The sequence below is a fragment of the Notechis scutatus genome, chromosome 1 (genome assembly GCF_049901735.1).
Source record: "Notechis scutatus isolate UNSWTSFEM ecotype Mainland chromosome 1, rNotScu1.2, whole genome shotgun sequence".
Lineage (NCBI taxonomy): Eukaryota > Metazoa > Chordata > Lepidosauria > Squamata > Elapidae > Notechis > Notechis scutatus.
In genome coordinates, this window is record NC_142009.1 from 7,645,747 (window position 1) to 7,665,435 (window position 19,689).

Here is a 19,689-nt window from a genome sequence, read left to right on the forward strand (position 1 = left end):
AAACTCACTAGAAAGGCAGAAACTGTTTGGGAGATAGACGGTTCCTACGATAATTGGGCCCTTTTTGACTGAACCGATTGGGATCCAAAGGTTAAATCGAGCCAGGTGGTCTACTTGTTAAGAAACCAGACCAGAAAGCAGGAGACCGTGAGTTCTAGTGCCGTCTTAGGCATGAAAAAAGGCTGAGTGACTTTGAGCCAATCCTCGGGTGTCTGTGAGTTCTAGTCCCGCCTTAGGCATGAAAAAAGGCTGGGTGACTTTGAGCCAATCATCGGGTGTCTGTGAGTTCTAGTCCCGCCTTAGGCATGAAAAAAGGCTGGGTGACTTTGAGCCAATCATTGGGTGTCTGTGAGTTCTAGTCCCACCTTAGGCACGAAGAAAGGCTGGGTGACTTTGAGCCAATCATCGGGTGTCTGTGAGTTCTAGTGCCGTCTTAGGCATGAAAAAAAGGCTGGGTGACTTTGAGCCAATCATTGGGTGTCTGTGAGTTCTAGTCCCGCCTTAGGCATGAAAAAGGCTGGGTGACTTTGAGCCAATCATCGGGTGTCTGTGAGTTCTAGTCCCACCTTAGGCATGAAAAAGGCTGGGTGATTTTGAGCCAATCATCAGGTGTCTGTGAGTTCTAGTCCCGCCTTAGGCATGAAAAAGGCTGGGTGACTTTGAGCCAATCATCGGGTGTCTGTGAGTTCTAGTCCTGCCTTAAGCATGAAAAAAGGCTGGGTGACTTTGAGCCAATCATCGGGTGTCTGTGAGTTCTAGTCCCGCCTTAGGCATGAAAAAGGCTGGGTGACTTTGAGCCAATCATCGGGTGTCTGTGAGTTCTAGTCCCACCTTAGGCACGAAAAAGGCAGGGTGACTTTGAGCCAATCATCAGGTGTCTGTGAGTTCTAGTCGCGCCTTAGGCACGAAAAAGGCTGGGTGACTTTGAGCCAATCATCGGGTGTCTGTGAGTTCTAGTCCCGCCTTAGGCATGAAAAAGGCTGAGTGACTTTGAGCCAATCATCGGGTGTCTGTGAGTTCTAGTCCCGCCTTAGGCATTAAAAAGGCTGGGTGACTTTGAGCCAATCATCGGGTGTCTGTGAGTTCTAGTCCCACCTTAGGCATGAAAAAGGCTGGGTGATTTTGAGCCAATCATCAGGTGTCTGTGAGTTCTAGTCCCGCCTTAGGCATGAAAAAGGCTGGGTGACTTTGAGCCAATCATCGGGTGTCTGTGAGTTCTAGTCCCGCCTTAGGCATGAAAAAGGCTGGGTGACTTTGAGCCAATCATCGGGTGTCTGTGAGTTCTAGTCCCGCCTTAGGCATGAAAAAGGCTGGGTGACATAGAGCCAATCATCGGGTGTCTGTGAGTTCTAGTCCCGCCTTAGGCATGAAAAAAGGCTGGGTGACATAGAGCCAATCATCGGGTGTCTGTGAGTTCTAGTCCCGCCTTAGGCATGAAAAAGGCTGGGTGACATAGAGCCAATCATCGGGTGTCTGTGAGTTCTAGTCCCGCTGTAGGTATGAAAACCAGCTGGGTGACATAGAGCCAATCATCAGGAGATAGCGGTCTACTTCTGATAAAACCTAGCTTCCTAAAGCAGCAAAAAGTTTCCATTTACACTACAGGTAGTCCTCAACTTACGGCCATAATTGAGGCCAAAATTTCTGTGGCTAAGCGAGACATTTGTTAAGTGAGTTTTGCCCCATTTTATGACCTTCCTTGCCACAGTTGGTAAGTGAATCACTGCAGTTGTTAAGTTAGTTATATGGTTCTTAAGTGAATCTGGCTTCCCGATTGACGTGGCTCGTCCGAAGGTCGCAAAAGGGGGTCACTTGACCTCGGGATATTGCAACCGTCATAAATGTGACGCAATTGCCAAACCTCTGAATTTTGATCCCCTCACCCTGGGGATGCTGCAACGGTCATAAAGTGTGAAAAACGGTCATAAGTCACTTTTTTTTTTCCAGCGCTGTTGTAGCTTTGAACGTTCACAAAATGAACTGTTGTAAGTTGAGGACTATCTGTAATTAGCCCACCCAGGGAATTCTGCTCATCTGGGTGTTAAACCGTTTGCAGCACGCCAGGCTGCGTTCGACGCTGGGAACTGAATCTTAAAAACTCCTTTTTATTCTCTTGAATGCCTTTGAAAGTTTTAATCTTTACTCCTATCATTTAGCTCCGTGAGGCCAGAAAGCACTCCAAAGGAATTCCGCATGTAGGATGCGGAGAAAGGAATGTCTCGGTTTTTCATTAACTCCTCGAAACTTCACACAGTCGTGTGTTTTTTTTCTTCTTTTTTCTCAGCTGTGGGCACATTACAATGTGTAGATCAGTCACCTTCACAATGTCCTCACCGCCCGCTCAAATGCCTGCGGCCTTTTAATAGTCATAACCGCCTTGCAGCCCCCTTGAATTGATATTTTAACCCAGTTTTTTTTGAGCAAGGAGCATTTTTGTGGGATAAAATTCTAGTTTCTAGGATACCAGCCAGCAGGTGAAGAATTGTGTGTTTCAATGGACCCCAATATTAAAATAATAATAATAATAATAATAATAATAATAATAATAATAATAATAATAATAATAATAATTGCTTCATGGAAAAAAAAGATTGCTGATGAAGCAGAAGAATAGAATGGAATGGAATGGAATGGAATCAGAGGTGGTATTCAGCAGATTCTGACCAGTTCTGGAGAACCGGTAGCGGAAATTTTGAGTAGTTTGGAGAATCAGCAAATCCTACCTCTGACTGGCCCTGCCCACATCTATTCTCTGCCTCCCATTGAGTCCCAGCTGATCGGCTGGGTCTTCTTTGGTTGCCCTGCACCGGAGAACAGAACTGGAAAGCAGGTTTGTGGGGTGGGGAGGGAATGGGGATTTTGCAGTATCCTTCCCCTGCCATGCCCACCAAGCCACGCCCACCAAGCCATGCCCACCAAGCCACACCCACAAGACCGGTGGTAAAAAAAATCCTGAATTCCACCATGGAATGGAACAGAACAGAACAGAACAGAACAGAACAGAATAGAATAGAATAGAATAGAATAGAATAGAATAGAATAGAATAGAATAGAATAGAATAGAATAGAATAGAATAGAATAGAATAGAATAGAATAGAATTCTTTATTGACCAAGTGTGACTGGACACACAAGGAATTTGTCTTGGTGCAAATGTTCTCAGTGTACATAAAGGAAAAGATACATTTGTCAAAGAGTCAAGAATCATCAGGTACAACACTTAATGATAGTTGTAGGGTACAATAAGCAATCAAATCATACCAGGAAACAATCAATATAAATCGTAAGGATGCAAGCGACAAAGTTACAGTCATACAGTCACAAATGGGAGGGGAGGGGTGATAAGGAGTGATGAGAAGATTAATAGTAATAGTAGTGCAGACTTTGTAAATAGTTGGACAGTGTTGAGGGAATTATTTGGTTAGCAGAATGATGGCATTCGGGGGAAAAACTGTCCTTGTGTCTAGTTGTTCTGGTGTGCAGGGATCTATAGCATCGTTTTGAGGGTAGGAGTTAAAACAGTTTATGTCCAGGATGTGAGGGGTCTGTAGATATTTTCACAGCCCTCTTTTTGACTCGTGCAGGATACAGGTCCTCCATGGAAGGCAGGTTGGTAGCAATGGTTTTTTTCTGCAGTCCTAATTACTCTCTGGAGTCTGTGTCTGTCTGTGCAGATTGTTAGAACTTTAATTGTTAGAACTTAAAATGACAGAGTTGGAAGGGACCTTGGAGGTCGTCTAGTCCAACCCCCTATTCAAGCAGGAAACTCCATACCATTCCGGAAAAATGGTTGTCCAATCTCTTCTTGAGAAATCTCCAGCGATGGAAACACCAACAACTTCTGCCAGGGCAAGTCGTTCCACTGATTTAATTGTTCTCACTGTCAAGAAATTTCTCCTAAATTCTAGGTTGGGTCTCTTTCTGATAATCTTGCATTCAGAGAATCTAAATCTAGCTTCTTACCTGCCTTTCATAAACGCATATGGCAAAACATAGGAGAACAAATCCATCAGGACAAGATTCAACAGTCCATCTGCATTTAAAAGACAGCAAAGTCCACATTCTGGACAGAGAGGATCTCTGGTTTGAAAAGAGGGATCTCAAAAGAGGCCAAACTGAACAGAAGGGGAAGGATATGACATCCTCTATCTCCACTCTACAACAGAGTCCTTTCAGCAGTTCCAAGAAGTCTCCACACCTATTTGTACCACTCAGGTGACCCTGAGGACACAGACAAACCTCCAAGTGGCCTCAACAACTGTCTAAAAGGATGCAATTGACCAGCTGTCTGCAAGGAATATAAACCCTTCCATTCCCCACCATCCAGTCAGAGCCGAAAAAGCTCCTTGGAGGAGAAGCAAAACGTCTTCAAAGAAAAACCAGAAAGTCCAGTTGCCTCTTGGAAAAAAAAAACTCCTTTAGGACAACCATGACCTGGAGGATTGAGAATCTCCATAGACATATAAGCCAATGTTAACCACCATGATAATGTCTCTCCAGGATGATCTGTTCCCAACCAGATCCTTCAAGTCTTCCAACAGGGCATTCATTGCCTCTGTAACTGAGTCCAGCTACCTTGTAGCTCCTCCGCCTCTTTTTCTCTTTCTTTCCAGCTTCATCACATCAGAGCTTTCTCCAAAGAGCTGGGTCTTTGCATTACGTGTTCCAAGTAGGTTCAATCATTTGAACCTTGGTCATTTGTGTCCTGAGAGAACTCTGGGTTGAGATAGAAAAGAATATTTGTATTCAGGGTTGAACTGTTGGGTCCTTGAAATGTCTTGCGGACATTTTATTACCAAACTAGGCAACATCGTCAGGGCTAGAAGGAAGCAGGGTTTACTCTCATATTATATACTTGTCCAAATTGATGGGAATGTTCTTGATGGTTCTTTGGGCAACACGTTGTCTATTGATAGCTTGTTTATCTGCATTGGTATGTCTTTGATTGAAGTATTGCTCACTTCTTGATTGTTGGTCTAGACTAGAGCAAGGGTCTTCAAACTTGATGGCTTTGTGGACTTCAACTCCCAGAATTCCTCCTCCAGTCACATTAACTCAGGAATTCTGGGAATTGAAGTCCACAAGTCTTAAACCTGCCAAGTTTGAAGACCCTTACTCTAGTGTTAACCTTGGTGTTAAACTCTGCTCATCTGAGTGTTGATTGCTGGTGAGGAGATGTTGAGGTCTCTTTGTTTCCTTTTTGGCTTTTTGATTGTCTCTTTCGAATGGCATGTAGCTGTTGTTTATCAGCGTGCCTGTTGATGGCTGATCATCTGAGTGCCAGGTTTCCAGGAATTATCTGGTGGTTTTTTTTGGACTTGGCTTGAACTAGGATGCTAGACTGGACTCAGCTAGATTTTGGCTTGATCTAGAACTCTGGGTTGATTTGTTTGATGATCTTTTGTTGTCCATGGTCTTCTCAGAAGTCTTTTTCAGAACAACATTGCAAAGTATCAATTTTCTAAATATGCACCCATGCATCCACTTACCTGAAATTGTTTTAAGGTGGAGCATCTTTTCAACAGGATTCCTATCTTCCTTTGGTCCTTGCTCAATGCTTGGGTTATTAAAATGAGACACTTGCTCAAGACTGAAGCATCCCAAGCAACCTCAAAATTGGGGAGGGGGAAACTTGGGTCCTCAGCAAAGACGGTTGACATTTTGAGGTTAAACTTTGCCTGAAATATGTCATTCAGCCTGTTAGCGATGCCCAGACTATGAGGTAACTGTCTGCTTTCTAAAATTTACAGAAATAAGCCAACTTTTGAGACTCATCCTTTCTCCCTGAAACAACAATTGCCTGACTGCTTATCAGAACAGAAAGACCAGACAAGGAATAATGGATGGAAACTGATCAAGGAGAGATTCAACCTGGAATTTCCAGGTTGAATAGAAGGAATTTTCTGACAGGGAGAACCATCAACCAGTGGAACAGTAGTTGCCTTCAGAAGTTGTGGGAGCTTCATCACTGGAAGCCATCTGTCAGAAATGGTGTAGGGTCTCCTGCTTGGGTGGAGGGTTGGACTAGATGATCTACAAGGTCCCTTCCAACTCTGTTAATCTGTAATCTGTAATCTTATCATTGCAGTATAAAGCAGTACTATCACTTCTTGTGATCTTGATGTTCTCCCTCTGTTCACACAGCCCAGGATTGTGTTGGCTATTTTGGCAGCTGAAGAACAAAATAATCTCCGCAATCATACCAAAACTAAAATCCTGAACTGGCCTCACCCTGCCCGTAGTGTCAAAAAGAAAAGGGTTTGTGTGAACGCTTCCTTTAAAAAAAAAATAAAAAAATCTGATGTCCTTTTAATTACCCAAGAATCATGAATGATTCAAACCTGGATAGATTCCAAAAGAATGAAAACAAACTGACATTTTGACAAAACCGAGTTGTCAAGGCTCTTGTTTGTCTTTTTTGTTTTTTTTTGCTCAAGAGCAAATCCTCAACGAAATTTATTTCTAAGACAAGCAAAAAAATTGGAAAACCCTTAGGAAAACACTCTTCTCTCTGAAACGACAAATGTAGGCGAACCGGAAGTAGATTGGAGGTCTTTCAAACTGCATGACAGCTTCCCACTTCATGGTCTATTTATTTTCATTGTAAAAACATTTATCAAAGTGCTACGACTCAAATGAAAAGCTTGTTCCAAAATAGTGTGTTTTTCTCGATTCCGTAGCTTTGGGGCCTGTCTTAGCAATCAAATCTGAGAGCCTAGCCTTTGGTGAGTTTGAACTCTCGCATCTGGCAAGCCAAAAAAAATTAGCACGTTTCTAGTCCTTTTGAATGGCCTTGGCGAGCTATTTTAGCCTAACCTGCTTCACATCGCTCTCTCGGGAGTCTCGCTTGGCTTGGTGTCTGTTTCAGCTCTTGGCCAAAAATTCTGGGACATGACCGGACCGGATTAATCTTTTTCCTGCAAAGGAGAATAAAGCCATAAATTGAAGTCAGATCCTTTTTATAGGTGGGTGTCCCACTGACTAATGTCTAAGTTTTTCTTCCGGTCTTTGCAAGGTCACGGACGTTAGCCGTTCCCTTGATGATGTCAGAAAATTCTTGATGTTGTGTTGGTGTGAGAACTTTCTCTAGCCTGGGAATCTGGCTTTCTGGTTCTCTGTTTTAGAATAGAATAGAATTCTTTATTGGCCAAGTGTGGTTGGACACACAAGGAATTTGTCTTTGGTGCATATGCTCTCAGTGTACATAAAGAAAAGATAAAAATACATTCATTAAGAATCATAAGATACAACACTTAGTGGTAGTCATAGGTTACTAATAAGCAATTAAATCATACTAGGTGTTCTGACCAAGACTTCCTGAGACCGTAATTAAGCACATGCTTAGTTAAAACAACTTTTGTTTTATTTCAATGCTGGGAATTATGTTCATTCCCAGCCTGTAATGAGTCCCAAATAGTCCCTCGAGATAAGCTCCCACCTTTCTCTCCTTTGAATTGCTGCCAACAACTATAAAGAGCCAACTGTAGTACAAACTCCACACAGAGCTTCAAGAATTAATCCGAACAGAACAAATGACTTTGCTTCCTGCAAAGGTTTCTTTACCTTTACCTTTGCCTGTCCTTTATCCCTTATGGGAGGGGCAATCACCTCCCAGCCTTACTCCCGAGTCGCCCCTTTTGTTTCAGCTGTTCTCGCCTTCTAGCAGCTTTGCGCACACGCGCACTGGTCCTCTGCCTCGCTGCTGCCAGACTCCGGTCCTCTGCCTCGCTGCTGCCAGACTCCGAAGGCTCCGGAGTCAGCACCCCACTCCCAGATGGTCCTGGCCCCATCTCTGCATTGGACGCAGGACCCTGGTCTGAGTCCTCTTCAGGCTCCCGGACTGGACCCCGTTCTTCCCCACTGTCCAATTCCGCTGCCATCTGCACAGGCTGCCAGCGAACCACAACACTAGGGAACAAATAAAACAATATAAATTGTAAAGATACAAGAAACACGGTTATCGCCATAAGTGGGAAGAGATAGGTAATAGGAAGGATGAGAAGAATAATAGTAATACAGTCTTACTAAGTAGTTTGACAGTGTTGTGGGACTTAGTGGTTTAGCAGAGGGATGGCGTTCATTTTTTTATATTTTTGCACCTGAAAAGAAGAATTGTACAGATAGTCCTCGACTTTCGTTCATTTAGTGACTGTTCAAAGTTACAACGGCACTGAGAAAGGGAGCTTCTGGCCAGTTTTCCCCACTTAAGACCCGTTGCTTGGCAGAAGGTGGCAAAAAGGGGATTGTGTGACACATACCCCTCCCAAGAACACTGCAACTGTCATAAATAGGAGTCAGCTGCCAAGTGGCTGGATTTCGATCATGTGATCACGGGGATGCTGCTTACGGACGTCAGTGTGAATAATGGCCATAAGTCTCTTGTCAAGGTTCCGATTGACAAAACCAACCAAAGTAAGCAACGATCGAGACATTCCAAGCTGCTCATGCAAAACTTTATTTACGCAAAACATCACTTCGGCACATTTGAAGGCGAAACCAGATCTGGATCTTTCCCGCATTGTCGTCCCCCTCATATATAGTTAAAAGTTCAAATTCTACCACTTCCAAATCAGCACAGGTCACGTTGTCCAACTAAGATGATCAAAGGTCTGGAGAATAAACCGTATGAAGAACAGCTGCAGGTTTTGGTTTGGGCTAGTCTAGAGAAAAGGAGAATTGGCGTGGGGGGGTGGGGCGTGATAGCAGTATTCCAATATTTGAGGGGCTGCCACAAAGAAGGAGTCGAATTATTTTCCAAAGTACTAGAAGGCAGGACAAAAAAACAACGGATGGAAACAAATCAAGGAGAGAAGCAACCTGGAATTAAGTTGAAACTTCCAAACAGTGAGGACAATTAACAGCTTGCCTCCAGAAATCGTTGGGTACTCCATCATTGGAGGCTTCTAAGAAGAGACCGGACAGTCACTTGTATGAAATAGTATAGGATTTCCTGCTCGAGCAAGGGCATAGGTGGCATTCAGCAGGTTCTGACCAATTCTGGAGAACCGGTAGTGGAAATTTTAAGTAATTTGGAGAACCGGCAAATCCCACCTCTGACTGGCCCCGCCCCCATCTCTCCTCTGCCTCCCATTGAGTCCTAGCTGAACGGCTGGGTCTTCTTTGGTTGCCCTGCACAGGAGAACGGAGCTGGAAAGTAGGTTAGTAGGGTGGGGAGGGAATGGGGATTTTGCAGTATCTTTCCCCTGCCACGCCCACCAAGCCATGCCCACCAAGCCATGCCACGCTTACAGAACCGATAGTAAAAAATGTTTGAATCCCACCACTGAGCAGGGGGCTGGACTAGAAGACCTCCAAGGCCCCCTTCCACCCCTATTCCATCCATGTCCATCTTTGCTCACCAGAGTCTGCCTCCTGTTTCTCTTCTCTGCTCCTCCAAGAGATTCCTTGCCCCTTCGGCTGCAAAACGGCCTCTTTCTGTTTGGGGGAAAAGCCAGAAAGGAAAAGCTATTAAAAAAAGGGAAAAATTCACCTGGGAGGAGATTCCACCATTATGAAAGAAAAAGAATGCACATGTGCTTCAGTGGCAGAGAGGAAACGTAATTTATGAGCATTCCAGGGCTCCGCAGATCTCCAAGCTCAACTCTGGATTAATGTCCCGTATAAAAATGGTTTTTGCATTTAAGCGAGCCGGGACATAGGACACCGTTTTCCTTTTTTAAGAACCCCAAGCTGCCATCTGACAGCTCCGTGAAGTTTTCTTTTTCGGTTTTGTTTGTTCTCGATAAGACAGAAAACAGGAAGGTCTCAGCTGGACTCCTTCGGTCTTCCCCTCCTTGTCTACTCTCTGTTTAAAAAAAAAAAGCACCCCTCAACAATCATAAAATCAAAGAGGAGTGAAGATTCATTGAATCCAGCTGTTCTCGGAGGGTTAGGGAATTGTCTTCACTTTTCAACAAATTTGAAACTTCGGGATTCTGTTTGACCTACGCTGGCGGGGGCATCTGTAAAAACAACAGGAAAAATGAGAATATTTGTAGCTGAGGGGTTGAGATGTGGGGTCCTTGATGGTTTCTGAGCTGGCTTCTTTGCTTGCAGATGTTACGTTACCAAACTACCAATCCCCAACTTCCTCCTTCCTGATGAAGTTACCTGCGCATGGCTAGTCTAGTGAAGAGAAGGACCAGAGGAGACAGGATAGCAGTCTTCCAATATTTGAAGAGCTGCCACAGAGAGGAGGAAGGGGTCAAGCTATTTTCCAAGGCACCCAAAGGCCAGACAAAGAATAATGGATGGAAACTGATCAAGGAAATAGATTTAACCTGGAAATAAGGAGAAACTTTCTGACAGTGAGAACAAACAACCCATGGGACAGAAGTTGCCTTCGGAAGTTGTGGGAGCTTCATCACTGGAGGCTTTCAAGAAGAGACTAGACTGCCATCAGTCAGATGGTGTAGGTCTCCTGCTTGGGTGGGGGGTTGGACAAGATAAACAGGGTGTCTTGGATCTCGGAGTCCTAGTGGTCAACCATTTAAATATGAGCCAGCCATGTGCAGCAACCGCCAAAATAGCCAACACAATTCTAGGCTGCATACAACGGGGATAGAATCAAGATCACGTGAAGTGTTAATACCATTTTATAATGCTTTGGTTAGGCCACACTTGAAAGAAATACTGCATTCAGTTTTGGTTGCCACGATGTAAAACAGATGTTGAGACTCTAGAAAGAGTGCAGAGAAAAGATGATTAAGGGACTGGAGGCTAAAACATATGAAGAATGGTTGCAGGAACTGGATATGTCTAGTCTGATGAAAAGAAGGAGTAGGGGAGACATGATAGGAGCGCTCCAATATCTCAGGGCCTGCCCCAAAGAAGAGGGAGTCAAGCTATTCCCCAAAGCACTTGAGGGCAGGACAAGAAACAATGGGTGGAAACTAATCAAGGGGAGAACCAGCCTGGAACTAAGGAGGAATTTTCTGACAGTTAGAACGATAAACCAGTGGAACAAGTTGCCTCCAGAAATTGTAAATGCTCCAACACTGGAAGTTTTTAAAAAGATGTTGGATAGCCATTTGTCTGAAGTGGTGTAAGGTTTCCTGCCTAAGCAGGGGGTTGGACTAGAAGACCTCCAAGGTCCCTTCCAACTCTGTTAATCCATTTTTTTTAATATGGCCACTTTAAGATGGGTGGGACTTCAACAACTCCAGGCAGCTGGGGAATTCTGGGAGTTGAAGTCCCACCCATCTTAAAGTAGCCAAGTTGGGAGGGGGGGAAACACACCGATCTTATGCACCGCATTCAGATTTTATATCTCCCAAAGTGGGAGATATAAAAATACACCATTGTAATATTTTTATTTCTAATGTGAAAAGCAGGCGAGAGCAATATGTACCTTTCTCTTTGATTTCCTGGCCCTGCTGTTGCATCGCGCGCCGATTGAGGAAGTGTGTCGCGGCTCATCCGTTCGCTCTGTAGAGCCATTAGCGTGCAAGACGGAAGAAGGTTCACACCACAGCTGGAAGATGCATTAAATAAACATGAATTGTGGAGAAAGGAGGGTCCCCCCCCCCCGTGATGGGCTGCAGATTTGCTGCTCGCTTCAGTTGAGAGATTCAAGTTGAGAGGGTGTAGCAGCAGCAGCCAAAACAAGGAGAAACTTTCTGACAGTGAGAAACAATCAACCCAAGGAACAGAAGTTGCCTTTGGAAGTTGTGGGAGCTTCATCACTGGAGGCTTTCAAGGAGAGATTGGACTCCCATCTGTCAGAAATAGAATAGAATAGAATAGAATGGAATGGAATGGAATGGAATAGAATATAGAATAGAATATAGAATAGAATAGAATAGAATAGAATAGAATATAGAATATAGAATATAGAATATAGAATAGAATAGAATAGAATAGAATAGAATAGAATAGAATAGAATAGAATAGAATATAGAATATAGAATATAGAATATAGAATGGAATAGAATAGAATAGAATGGAATAGAATAGAATAGAATGGAATGGAATGGAATAGAATAGAATAGAATAGAATAGAATAGATATAGAATAGAATAGAATAGAATGAATAGAATAGAATAGAATAGAATAGAATAGAATTAGAAGAATGGAATAGAATAGAATAGATGAATAGAATAGAATAGAATAGAATAGAAATAGAATATAGAATAGAATATAGAATATAGAATAGAATAGAATAGAATAGAATAGAATGAATAGAATAGAATAGAATAGATATAGAATATAGAATATAGAAATAGAATAGAATAGAATAGAATAGAATAGAATAGAATAGAATAGAATATAGAATGGAATAGAATAGAATAGAATAGAATAGAATATAGAATAGAATAGAAAATAGAATAAAATAGAATATAGAATAGAATAGAATAGAATAGAATAGAATAGAATAGAATAGATACTGGAATTTAGAATAGAATAGAATAGAATAGAATAGAATAGAATAGAATATAGAATGGAATGGAATAGAATAGAATAGAATAGAATAGAATATAGAATATAGAATAGAATAGAATAGAATAGAATAGAATAGAATAGAATAATGGTTCTCCAGAACTGGTCAGAACCGGTAGCGGAGATTTTGAGTAGCTGATTGGCTGGGTCTCTTTTGGTTGCCCTGCACAGGAGAATGGAGCTGGAAAGCAGGTTAGTGGGGTGGGGAGGGAATGGGGATTTTGCAGTATCCTTCCCACCATGCCCACCAAACCAAGCCACGCCCACAGAACCCGTAGTAAAATAATTTGAACAGTCACTAAACCAATTGTCGAAGCCAAGGACTTCCTGTACTATCCAGGTTTTTTTTTTTGACTTTTGCCCCTTTGGGTCTTGTTTCACCCACTCAAATGAACACACGGCCCTCTATTCCATCCCCGGTTCCCAACTCCACTCCCCCCCCCCAGCGCCTCAGCCCAGATCTAGGGTGACCTCCTCTGGGTTTGAGAAGGTCATTCCAGGTAAAAGCAAACATCCACCTGCCCCTAGTCCGAGAAATGGCATCAGAGCTGTAAGTCGCACCGTTTTCCAGCCATCGGAAGCGGAGACTCAGGCAAGCACCACTGTGCACAGGATTAGTCCAGGGAATATCTTCTCTTTCTCCTCCACTTCCTCTTCCTCTTCTCTTCTCTTTCTCTTCTCTCTTCTTCCTCTTCTCTTCCTCTTCTTCTCTTCCTCTTCCTCTTCTCTTCTCTTTCTCTTCTCTCTTCTTCCTCTTCTCTTCCTCTTCTTCTCTTCTCTTTTCTTCTCTTCTCTTCTCGTTCTCTCTCCTCTTCCTCTTCTCTCTTCTCTTCTTCTCTTCCTTTTCTCTTCTCTTCCTCTTCTCTTTCTCTCTCTCTCTTTCCTCTCTTCTCTCTTCTCTTCTTCTTCTCTTCTCTTCTTTTCTTTTCTTTCTCTTCTCTTCCTCTTCCTCTTCTTCTCTTCTTTCTCTTCTCTTCCTCTTCTCTTCTTTCTTCTTCTTCTCTTCTTTTCTTCTCTTCTTCTCTTCTTCTCTTCCCTCTCAGTTTGAGGGGTCTATGGACTTTAGGTTGTCCATCTTTTTGAAGGATGAAAGTACTGTATGTCAAGTCTTCTCGGTGAAGAAATGGTTCTGTCTAATGGAGGGCTGTTGGCATGTCCCCTCTCCATCCTTTCTTCCTTCCTTCCTTCCTTCCCTCCTTCCTTCCTTCCTTCCTTCCTTCTCCTTCCTTCCTTCTTGTCCCTCTCCTTCTCTCTCTCTTGTCCCCTTTTTCCCTTCCTTCTCTTTTCTTCCCCTCTACCTCTTTCTTTCTGTCTCCTTTTACATCCCTCCCTTTCTCTTCTCTTCTCTCCTCCCCTCTCCCCCTCTCCCTCCCTCCCTCCCTCCCTCCCTCCCTCTCCCTTTTCATCTCTCCTTTTACATCCTTTCCTTCCCTCTCCCTTTCTTCCTCCCTCCTTCCCCCTTCCCTCTTCTCTCTCCTTATATCCCTCTCTCTTTCTTTCTTCTCTTCCTCCCTCCCCCCTTCCTCCTTCCCTCTTCTCTCTCCCCTTTTATCCCTCCCTCCCTTCTTTTCCTCCTTCCTCCTTCCCTCTTCTCTCCTCCCTCCCTCTCCTCCCTCCCTCCCTTTTTCTCTTTCCATTTACATCTTTCCCTTCTCTTTTCTCCCCTCTCCTCTCCCGCTTCCTTCTACCCTCCCTCTTTCTTTCTCCTTTTACATCCCTTCCTTTTCCTTCCTTTCTCTTTTCTTCTCTTCCTCTTCCCTCTCCCTCCCTCCCTCCCTTCTTTCCTCCCTCCCTTTCTCCCTCCTTTTATATCCCTCTCTTCCTTTCTCTTCTTTCTTCTCTTCCTTCTTGCCCCTCCCTCCCTCCCTCTTTCTCTCTCCTTTCTTTCCCTTCTCTTCCCCCTCCTCTCCCTCCCTCCTTCCCCTCTCCCTCCCTCCCTCTTTCCCTCTCCTTTGACATCCCTCCCTTCCTTTCCCTTCTCTCGTCTCTTCCCCTCCCTCCCTCCCTCAATCCTCTCTCCCTCTTTCTCTCTCTCTCTCCTTCTTCATCCTCCCCTCCCCTTTTCCCTTTCTCCTATGGCCCCGGAATACCATTGCATTGGGTAGGCGCTTCTTCTCTGCTGTCGTTGCTTCAGCCCTTCTAAGGGCTTCTTGCCATCAGCCTGAGGTGTGGATATTGTGGTTTTCATTTGTTCTCACCTTGGCAAGGCAGGTGGCCGGTTTGTGCTTGATGGGTTTTCCTTGTGCTCGCATGCCTCGGTGGGATCTCTGGCGGTATTGATCTACTTCTAAAGATACTTAATAGAGGGGGAAAACAATACTGACATCTGAAGAAGGAAAACGGGTCAGACAAAGGTGAGAGACACACACGCAAATCCCCCATTGAACGGGGAAGGCAGAGCTGATGTAACTAAGGTAAAGGCGGCTAGTCCTCGACTTACGACCACAAGCGAGCCCAAGATCTTTATCGCCTAAGTGAGGCAGTTGCTAAGTGAGCTTCGCCCCATTTCACAACCTTTCTTGCCTCAGTCATTAAGTGAATCGCTGCAGCGGATAAGTTAGTAACCCGGTTGTTAAGTGAATCTGGCTTCCCCGTTGACTTTGCTGGTCAGAAGGTCGCAAAACATGACCACAGGACTCTTGGGACACAGCAGTGGTCATAAATAGGAATCCTAAGAGTCTGAATTTGGATCCACGTGATCGTGGCAATGCTACCGAGGTCGTAAATGTGAAAAAATGGTTGCACGTTGCTTTTTTCTTGCAGTCCCGTTGTAACTTTGAGCGGTTGCCAAATGAACCATCGTAAGTCGAGGACTACCTGTACGTTCCCTGCACCCCCAAATCATCCCGACTCAAGGGACACCCCCCATTGCCCTTCTTTTCTTTTCGGTCTCCGGCGTTAACCACAACGGTGTCTTCTCCTTCTCTTGCAGAGCTCCAACGAGAAGGAAGCATTGAAACCTTGAGTAACAGCTCAGAGTCTACCATCGAGAGCATCCCCCGAACCTTTGACGGTTACCGGTCCCCTCTTCCCACTGAGAGCCAACCCTTGAGCCTCTTTCCGACGGGTTTCCCATAAACCACGTTCCTGGTGTGGGAAAGACAACTTCAATGCAGACTGGCCAGCCAGAACCACCAACCAATCAACATTTCTGGCCTTCCGGAACTTCCGGGAGGCCCTTTTTTCACCCTCCCCAGACTCCAGAGGCTTCCCTCGAGACTCCGGGAAGGCAAAAACAGCCTCCCCCGGGCTCCGGAGGCCCTCCAGAGGCCAGAAATGGGCTCATTTCTGCCTTCTGTAACTTTCTGTAACTTCTGGGAGGCCCTTTTTTCACCCTCCCCAGACTCCAGAGGCTTCCCTTGAACCTCTGGGAGGGCAAAAACGGCCTCCCCAGACTCCAGAGGGCCGCCAGAGACCGGAAATGGGGCCGTTTCTGGCCTTCTGGAACTTCTGAGAGGCCCATTTTTCGCCCTCCCTGAGCCTCTGTGCGGGCCCTGTACTTACCTGGCATCCAAAACAAGCTGTGTGGGGACTCTTGGGAGGGGAGAGGTGGGCGAGGCCAGCCAGGGGTGGGATTTTTCGGGTTCACTGAACTGCACAGAATCTTAGCTAGAGGTTTGCCCGAACCCCTGTGAACTCGCTAATTTTTCTCCTCCTGACCCTCAAAATCAGAAGCGGCTGTTTTATTCAAGAAGCCTTTTTAAAGCGCTTTCTCAAAAATGGGTTAGGTCCTTCTCCCCACCGCTCCCCTGCCTCCGTGCCAAACTGAGATCTGGACTCTGAAGCCCAATTCATTGCTAAGTGACTTTGTAAGACTTAAATTCAAGGTCTATCTCTGGTGTGTCCTTTATACTCTGCAAATCTCTGCAGCATCCACGGTTGGACTAAAATCACCATCGAGGGCTCCTTGGTGCTCTTTTAGCTTGGTTGGTTTTCTTGCAGATGTGTTCTAACCCAAACACAACAAACTCTCTCTAGTTGAAGCAATGATTCCTTTATTAGGAGCTCCGGCAGCCCTGGCGAAAGGTTTCTCTCTCACCACAGGCTAACAAGTCTGTCCGGCAAGGAGATAAATAGTTGTCTGCCACATCTATTCAACTCCACCCCTGCCTCTCTGTCTCTCTCTCTCTCTCTCCTCTGTCTCTCTCTCCTCTCTCTCTCTCTCCCTCTCTGTCTCTCCCCTCTCTCTCTCCTCCCTCTCTCCTGTCTCTCTCTCTCTCCCTCTCCCTCTCTCTGTCTCTCCTCCCTCTCTCTCTCTCTCTCCCTTCCCTCTCTCCCTCTCTCTCTCTCCTCTCTCCCTCTCTCCTTCTCTCTCTCTCCCTCCCTCTCTCCTCTCTCTCTCCCTCTCTCTCTCTCTGTGTCTCTCCCTCCCCCCTCTCTCTCTCCCTCCCTCTCTCCCCCTCTCTCTCTCTCTCCCTCCCTCTCTCCCCTTTCTCTCTCTCTCCCTTCCTCTCTCCTCTCTCCCTCTCTCTCTCCTCTCCCTCCCTCCCTCTCTCTCTCTCTCCCTCCCTCTCTCCCTTCCTCCCTCTCTCTTTCTCCTCCTCCCTCCCTCTCTCTCTCCATCTTCTCTCTCCTCCCTCTCCCTCCTCTCTCTCTCTCCTCTCTCTGACAGCTCCATTCCCTTTGGAGCTCTCAGGTTGCCTTGATGCTGACCCTGACTCCCACGCCTCCTCCTCCTCCTCTGATTCGGCTGCTGGAGGGTCTGGCAGCCAACAGGCCACAACAAGACGTTTCGTTACCAAACCAGGAAACGCCGTCAGTGCTATAACCTAAGAAGAGCCAATCCCACTGTTCTGACCTAGGCTTCACAAAATCAGGAAGCAGACTCTTCGTCCTGACAAAAACCCCTTTTTATTAGGCTAATGTGAATTCCTCTCATTTACATCCAACAAAGTCCCGGCAAACAGTCTTTCAAGAGTGATTTACAACTACAGACCTTATCAGGCTTGGTGAGTTGCCAGGCCGATAGCTTCCAAGCACAACGCTGTAGCAGAAAATACTTGGCAAGGAGTCACGAACAAATCTTCACCCTAATTAAATAAATTAATTGTCTCCTGCAAAACCCTACTCCCCTTTCGCCCATCTTCATTCCCTATGGGAGGGGCCATTCACTGTCCACCTGTGCCTTTATTCCCAAGTCGATCCTTGTTCTTTAACTGTTCCCTTCTCCTGGCAGCTCTGTGCATGTGCACACTGGGAACAGGCTCCAGCTGTTCCACTTCCCCACTGATCTCCGATTCCGAAGGCAGCTGATAACTGTCGGACGGCCCCGGCTCCATCTCTGCCTCCGAAGCAGAGCCCTCGTCAGAGCCTTCCCCAGACTCCAGGACTGGCCCACGTTCCTCCCCAACCTCCTCACTGTCCGAGTCTGCCGCCAGCTCCGCTGATGGGCCACAACACCCATTCCCTTCTAGCACTGATGATGTTACCTAGTTTGGTAATGGAACATCTGCAAGAAAACCACCAAGCTCAGAGAGCACCAAGGACCCCCTCAGTTCAACCCCGAGCTACAAATATTCCCTTCTGTCGAAAACACCATTGAGAACTAAATTCAAACAGAGCCTGGGTTAATTTTCAGGAATATTAGCTGGGTTCCTTAAATCAAACTTGGTTTTAACACCTCTGTAATTTGTTCCCTGATATCCAAAGCCAGGTATATTACATGCAAAAGAGTTCATTATTTTAATTTTTTTTCTCTCTGTTTCTTTCCTGTGTAGGAAAACCTTTGATTCCCTCCCCACCTTTTGTTTTAGATGTTGACTTCATTTCCTGATAATTCGAACTGTAAATTTCTTTCGTTCGGGTCTTACGTTGTTCCTTGGAACTCCTCATGTCTGTGTAAAAATGCATGTGAACTTGAATAAATTGCAATGCCAAAAAGGATCATTTTTATATATATATTTTTTGCATTCTGGGGCGAAGTGGGAGCCCCTGGGTTTAAAATGCCATCTTTCTTATTATAGTCCTCGACTTACGGTCACAAGTCAGCCCAAAATTTCTGTTGCTAAGGGAGACATTTGTTAAGTGAATTTTGCCCCCATTTTAGGACCTTTCTTGCCACAGTTGTTAAGTGAATCACGGCGGTTCTTAAGTTAGTAACACGGTTGTTAAGCAAATCTGGCTTCCCCCCCGCCCCCATCGGACTTTGCAAAAGGGGATCACATGACCCCTGGGACACTGCAACCGTCATAAATATGAGTCACTTTGCCAAGCGTCTGGTTTTGATCACGTGGCGATGGAGATGCTACCATTGGCCGCAAGAGTGAAAAAATGTTGATGAGTCACTTTTTCCCCAGTGCCCTTGTCACTTCAAACAGTCACTAAACGAACTGTTGTAAGTCAAGGACTACCTGTACCCTTCTTCTAAGCTTCTGCAGGTGTTCTTCAGCAAGGAAACCAACAATGGAGGTTTAATTGTGTTACAAGAAAGTTCAGCTGCTGTCACTTCCTAAGTGTTGTAAGGATAGAGGAAAATGTATCTGCTATTTTCCAAAGCGCCAGAAGGGCAGGACAAGAAGCAACGGAGGGAAACTAATCAAGGAGAGAAGCAACTGTAGAACAAAGGAGAAATTTCCTCACCGCTAGAACAATTAACCAGTGGAACAGCTTGCCACCAGAAGCTGAGATTTTAAAGAAGAAACTGAACTTCCTTTGGTTTCGAATGATATAAAATCTCCTGCTTGAACCTGGAACAACAGAGTTGGAAGGGACCTGAGAGGTCTTCTAGTCCAACCCCTAGGACAGTGATCCCCAACCGACCCGTGCCAGACATCACCGCCCCCCCCCCCCGGGCCGGCGCCACTTTCAGAACCAACGGTCCTCACCGACCGTCTCTTTCAAAAGATGAGCGGCCCGGCAATGGCTCCGGTTGGTGGGCTCATCTTTTGATGAAGCGCCCATCCCTTCTAAAAGCAGACTATTCCATTGGTTGATTTCTCTCGCCGTTAGGAAATGTCTCCTTGAGCAAGGAGGTTGGACTAGAAGACCTCCAAGGGTCCCTCCCAACTCTTCTGTAGTTCTGCAAAATAACTTCCCCATTCTGGACAGGCCTTGAGTGGAAGCTTTGAGTCTGAAGTCAACGGTCTCAAAATTTATACTCGGCTCTCTTGCGTGGCAGCCTCACTTCAGAGGTCCCTCTACCCCAGGGTGTCAACCTTGGCAACTTTAGACTTGTGGACTTCAACTCCCAGAGTTCCTCAGCCAGCTTGCTGGCTGAGGAACTCTGGGAGTTGAAGTCCACAAGTCTTAAAGT

General features: G+C 45.3%; 1 protein-coding gene across 6 annotated transcripts in view; it reads left to right on the forward strand.

The window, feature by feature from the left end:
• The window catches only part of BCAS3 (BCAS3 microtubule associated cell migration factor), a 624,015-nt gene extending 605,698 nt beyond the window's left edge, over positions 1-18,317 (forward strand). For all 6 annotated transcript variants that reach the window (XM_087956170.1, XM_087956184.1, XM_087956163.1 and 3 more), the window contains one exon: positions 15,370-18,317. In XM_087956170.1, coding sequence (XP_087812296.1) covers positions 15,370-15,515 — 146 coding nt within the window. In that variant the 3' untranslated portion in view covers positions 15,516-18,317. The remainder of the gene's footprint in view (positions 1-15,369) is intronic.
• Positions 18,318-19,689: the final 1,372 nt, after the last annotated feature.